Raw genomic sequence first — 6,000 nt, 5'->3', positions numbered from 1 at the left:
ATTTAATGAGGACGTACTATGTGCCACATGTGATGTGGTTCTTTTATCCAACAATGACTTACATTGCAGCATTGTCACAACTAAGGGACACACCCTGCATTTAGTAGGTGGGGTCATGGATGCTGCTTAGCACCCCACAGTGTCCAAGACCACCCCCACAGAGAAAGTCCCCACCCCCACGTCATCAGGGCTGAAGGAGAGAGACCCTGAATTACAGTAAATGTCCCTTCTAGATGCGGGTATCATTATCTTGTCCTTGGTCCCCCAGATCTTTGTTATGTCCCATCCCTCTGGGGTGGATCTTTAAGGGTTTGGTGTGGTTTGCCTGTCTGCAGTGACCCAGTCATCAACCTCCTCAGCCTTAGCTGAGCAGGCACTAGGCCAAGGCAGTCACGGCTGGTGTGCTCAGGAGCTGAAATCTGACTTCTGGACTTCTCTGCCCTGCTCACCCCCATTTATGACCCTCGGGAGCCCCGGTTGAGATAGAATTGAGATAGAATTCTCCCTCCTCTCATAAAAACCTTGAGAGAGAAGTCTGCACTCACCCACCTACCTGATCTTGCCAAGCCTGGGAGGTTCTCAACCGCCCTTGCTCCAGCTCTTCACCCCGGCCACTGCCTTCTTCCCGCCCTGCCTTCCCCTACACGCCCCTCCCCCCCCGCCCAGGGCCCCCTCGGCATACATTCTAAGATCATTTTCCACTCAGGAAATATGTATATTAAATGAGGTTATACACATGAACAAGGCATTTGTAGCACAACAAGAAATAAGCATTTCCATGAAGTAATTCTGTCAAGATTCCTCAGTGCCAGGGTATTAGTTATCTAACACTGCACATGTGACACACAGCCCCGAAACGTGGTCACTTACAACAGCACATATTCATTGCCTCAGTTTCTGTGGATCAGATGTGGGCATGGCTGAGCTGGGCGCCTCTGGCCCCATGCCTCTCTCCTAAGGTTACCCCGTAAAGCCGCCAGGGCTGCAGTCCCACCAACAGTTTGATTTGGGGGTTGGGGAATCCACAACTTTTCTTTTTCTTCCTCTCCTCCCCCTCCTCTCCCCCCCTCCTTCTTCTTCCTCTCCTCCCCCTTCCAGTGGTAACATAAACATAAAATTGATCAGTTTACCTGTTTTTCAGGGTACAGTTCAGTGGCATTAAGTACATTCACATAATTATAAACCACAACCAGAAGGTTTTCCTCTTCCCAGCTGAAACTATACCCATAAAACCCAAACTCCTCTCCTCTCCCTGACCCTCCAGCCCCTGGCAACTACCACACTGCTCTCTGTCTCTCAGAGCGGACTTTTCTAAGTGCCTCACACACGAGGAATTGTACAATACTTGTCTTTTGGTGACCAGCTTGTTTCACTTAGCATACTGGTTCACACTATATATAAAGCATGTGTCAGAATTTCCTTCCTTTTTAAGTGGCTGAACACTGTTCCATTGTATGCATCTACTGCTTTTGCTCATCCACTCTCCCATCAGTGGACGTTTGGGTGGCTTCTGCCTTGTGGCTGTTACAAATGAAGCCATAAAGCCCTGGCTAGCGTAGCTCAGTGGATTGAGCGCGGGCTGTGAACCAAAGTGTTGCAGGTTCGATTCCCAGCCAGGGTACATTCCTGGGTTGCAGGCCATAACCCCCAGCAACCGCACATTGATGTTTCTCTCTCTCTCTCCCTCTCTCTCTCTCTCTCTTTCTCTCTCCCTTCCCTCTCTAAAAATAAATAAATAAAATCTTAAAAAAAAAGAAAGAAATGAAGCCGTAATGAGCACAGGTGTGTGATGATCTGTGTCAGCTCATTTCAGGCTGTCGGACAGAGGGCTTCAGTTCCCCGCCACACCACGTGGCCCCTCCGAGATGCTGCCTACAGGTGGAGCCTCCCCTCCCCACGACCCTCCAGTTCCCAGCAGATCTGCCGCCACCAGAGCGCCTGGTTTCCTCCACCACATGGTTCCCACAGAAAGGTCGGAGAAGCGCTTCCTAGGGCATAATTCTTACCCCACACTAAAAGACTTTTAAGAATCATACACCACATTCTTTGGAAATTTTACTCTTTTTATTGCAAATTTCTGGTAAAGGAAAGAACATGGAAGCTGATTCTCATTTAAACTTTGGTGATAAGAATAAGCTCACAACCTCCCCAGCGTGTGAATCACCACTGGGGCCTTCCACACACACTGCGGCCTGCGGCCCACCTCCCAGAGGCTCTGACTTGATAGGGGGGTGGGGCCAGGCCAGGCACCAGTAGCTTTGTGGACTCCCCAGGTGACAGCAACATGTAGCCAGAGCCCATGACATGGAGTTGGCAGCATCAGAAGCACCTGAGCAACTCAGCAAACAGCCAAGCGTCCCTGCGCCCCTACCTGTCTCTAGCCGGTCTCCTCTGCCCTTCTTCCAGGTGCCTACGCCTGCTGTTCAGAGACCCCTGAGGGGAGAGACGCCAGAGGGGCCCTGGCTCTCTGCTCCGCTGCAGCTTGTGCTTAGCGCTTGGAGAACTGAGCTGAAAGGGCTGCTCTATCACAAAAGGAAATTCACTCTCTGATTGCAAAAGAGCATTAACCATTTCTTTTCATTGGTCAGTGGAAATAGTCTTCCTATATTGAAATACAAAGATTCATGACAAAATAAGGAAAAACATGTTGGATGACACATGACACATTCCTTATATGACTTCTCAGGTCCAAATTTAAAAAAAAAAATTTTTGTCAAGCCATTGAGGGTGAAATATTATGTACTTTAGCAGCATCTTTTATATGGGTAAACAGTAATAGCCAGTGAGATGTTTCATTTATGATTTATCCTAAAAATAGAAAATACTGTGATTTTCCTGAGTCCTCAACAAACAAAAAAGAAAGTTTTTAAAGTTTTAAAAGTATTCTTGTTTTCTTTCTCTGGGGCACCCTCACAGTTGAGAATGGCGTGTGTCTCGTTGCCAGTTTTCACGTACACAGGTGGACAGGTGGCACTGCGGCCGATACTCAGTGACTGGTCCCACACGGCGACTGAAGAGAAACACCCATCATCTACAAAGTTGCTCAAAATGAAAGTTTCTTGACAATGTTATAAATGCAATATCAATTCGATTCTCCGTCCATACAAAAGTATGAATTTCTATTTCATTAATAATGTTGAGTGATTAATGTCTTAACTGTGATAAAATTTAGACTTTAAAAAATACGTAAGATCCCATTTTACATCATAATTCTGACATAGTATTATCATGCCTTCTATTTTGTTCACAAAACTTTTGTAGGGTATAGTGCATTGACGTGATAAAACCAAGGCACAAGAATACAGTAAGTATATATAAAATTGAGCACTTTGTGCCAATTTTGGAAACATTTAGAGAGGAGATCATAAAGCCTGAAAAATTCTCACATCCTATAATGATTAATGGATAATCAATTGTGCAATAAACAGACTATTAACCACCATTTCATTATTAAATATATGGCTATCACTATACAGGCTGTGGATAATTGAAAAAAGTTTTCAATATTAAAACCTGATATAACTAGGTGGTCAATGTAGATATTGTGCCTTGCATTATCTAGATAATTGTCCTAAGTTTCCATTTTAATTTTTAATCTATATGGCAGTTATCAATTTTTAAACTATTTTCATTATATAAGTGGTTGGGTTTTTCCAAATGTTAAGCCCCTTCCCCCTACAAAAGACAGAAGAGTTATAAGAAGATAACCAATATAAGCAATGTACAGACAACAATAATAAAAATCCAACTACTGACTCAAAGGTTGAATTCTAATCCATCAGGACATTCTCTTAATTTAGGGTGAGGAGCAACACATTTCTGTGACAATTCATTAGTTTCTTAATTTAAAAAATCACCATGACATTTTCAAAATAGTAAGGTCTTGGCTAGAGCATCAAGCATTGAAGGACAGTGAAGTTCAAAAATTTAGTCTTTTCATTCATAAAATGAAGGGGATAAGAGCCTTTCCAAATCAAGGAGTGAAGGGAGGATATCCCACTGAATTTAGAGAAGTGGAATAAAGTGGTAAAAAATGTATTTAATACTTTTAAAGACAGAGTGTTTTCAAGACTCAAGGTAAACGTTTAGACCCACGAAAACACATTTCTTGGCACATGCACGCGTGAACAGGACAATTCCAGATACCACAACAACCTGGCTACAGAAGTACCTAACTCCCACACCAACTGGCAAAACCGCCTTTGAGGTCCTTGTCCCAACTCCCCTCACATGGGAGCTTCTGACTTCTGCATCTGTTGGATTTGCTTCTGCAGGTGGTCCTTGTCCAGTTTCATCTTGGCTTCGAGAACTTGCCTGAGGGATCCTATGCTTTCATAGATGGCTGTAAACCCTTTAAGGAGAGGTAAATTTCACGAGTTAATATTTGTTTTTAAAAATGCTGTATCAAATTCTATAAATTCTATATATATGACTAAGCATATAGTCATAGTTGATTTGGGCAAAAAGTATCAATAGATGCTAAAACTAATGGAGTAAAACTGTGCTGGGAAACAGGATAGTTACATAGTTTCACAGTATCTCCCTGCAGGTTACTTTTTAATTGTAAAGAGGAAAAGGACAGTTACAATGGAGAAATCTGACGGTTACACTTTAACCAAATAATCAAAGCCAACTTCACCAATACTGGGAGAACCATCATCATATACCCCCTGGTAAGTATGCAGGGAAGGCCACATAACTTCTGTGGCATTTCTGTCCAAAACCTACAACCTGAATCTAACTGAGAGGAAGCAAACAGACCCAAACTGTGGGACATTCCACAAAGTCCTGGACTGGATTCTTTAACAATGTCAACATCACTGGGGAACTGATCCATATTAAAAGAGACTAAGTAAAGAAGCATGGTAATTAAATATATGATGTGTGATTCTGGATTAGAACCTAGGCCAGGGAAGGTTTGCTATAAAGAAAACAATGGTGAAAGTTGAAAATTGAATATCAGAAAACAATTAATCAGTATTACACTGTACTATAGATATTTAAGAGAATGTCCTTGTTCTTAAGGTATATAGCTTGAAATAATAAAGGGATAAAAAGGCATCATAACTTCTAAAATGTACTCTCAAATGATTTAGAAAAAAATTATATTCACACACATGGACACATAAGTGCACACACAGAGAAAGAAATTAAATAAATTTCCAAAATATTAACAATTAATTAATCTAGATGGAAGGCATATTGAGTTTTTGAACTGTTCTTACACTTTTTCTAAATCTGAAATTATTTCAAAATAAAAAGATAGAAAATGAAAAAATTCCCCATCAAAAGAGAATTTCATACTATTCTGTATTCCTATTGGTTTTTAAAATAAATGTTTGAAAGGTCTTGTCTTCATTCATACAATTAGATTTTTCTCTCAGGAAATTTCCTTTATGTTGCAATTTATGAAAAATAGGTACAAACATTATTAAAACTATTGCTTTTATTGAATGGAAAGATATACAAATTAATAAATAAAAGAGTGGGTCACCGATCAGCATGCACAGCATTCTCTGTCATTTGAAAAAGCACATACATGTATATCCTACATGTATAGAAAGATATACATAAAAATGACCTCTGGATTAAAGAAGGTGTATTTTAAAAATATTTTGTACTTTATGATTTCCCATTAAGAAATGTATTAATTTTGTAAGAAAAAAATAAATATTTTTAATTTTAAAAAGGTTCATACACATTCTTATTAGGTACTAAATTATAAAAACCTCAATGGTATATTGATTAAATGATAATAAATTCACTCAGGAAATGATGCAAAGTAAAACACAGATGAAATATTCAAATATCGAATTCCAATAGCCCAAAGACCAACAAAGAAAATTCATTTTTATCTTTACAAGTTCTTCAATTCATAAATTTAATTGTGGCTTCTACTTAAATAATAAACTTCAGTGGTAGCAACAAAATTATTCTTGGGATAACTAAGTACTTTTTTCTCCATGCAGCCAAAGTACAGTAATTCCACAAAAGGAAATG

General features: G+C 40.2%; 1 protein-coding gene across 13 annotated transcripts in view; it reads right to left on the bottom strand.

Moving 5' to 3' along the window:
* Nucleotides 1-2,042: 2,042 nt before the first annotated feature.
* FAM81A (family with sequence similarity 81 member A) overlaps nt 2,043-6,000 on the bottom strand; it is a 72,221-nt gene continuing 68,263 nt past the window's right edge. For all 13 annotated transcript variants that reach the window (XM_045823897.1, XM_045823889.1, XM_045823890.1 and 10 more), the window contains one exon: nt 2,043-4,351. In XM_045823897.1, coding sequence (XP_045679853.1) covers nt 4,227-4,351 — 125 coding nt within the window. In that variant the 3' untranslated portion in view covers nt 2,043-4,226. The remainder of the gene's footprint in view (nt 4,352-6,000) is intronic.

The sequence above is a fragment of the Phyllostomus hastatus genome, unplaced genomic scaffold, assembly GCF_019186645.2.
Source record: "Phyllostomus hastatus isolate PE091 unplaced genomic scaffold, TTU_PhHast_1.1 phas_scaffold_501, whole genome shotgun sequence".
NCBI lineage: Eukaryota > Metazoa > Chordata > Mammalia > Chiroptera > Phyllostomidae > Phyllostomus > Phyllostomus hastatus.
Note: the sequence above shows the minus strand (reverse complement) of the source record. Positions and strands in the feature narration are given on the sequence as shown.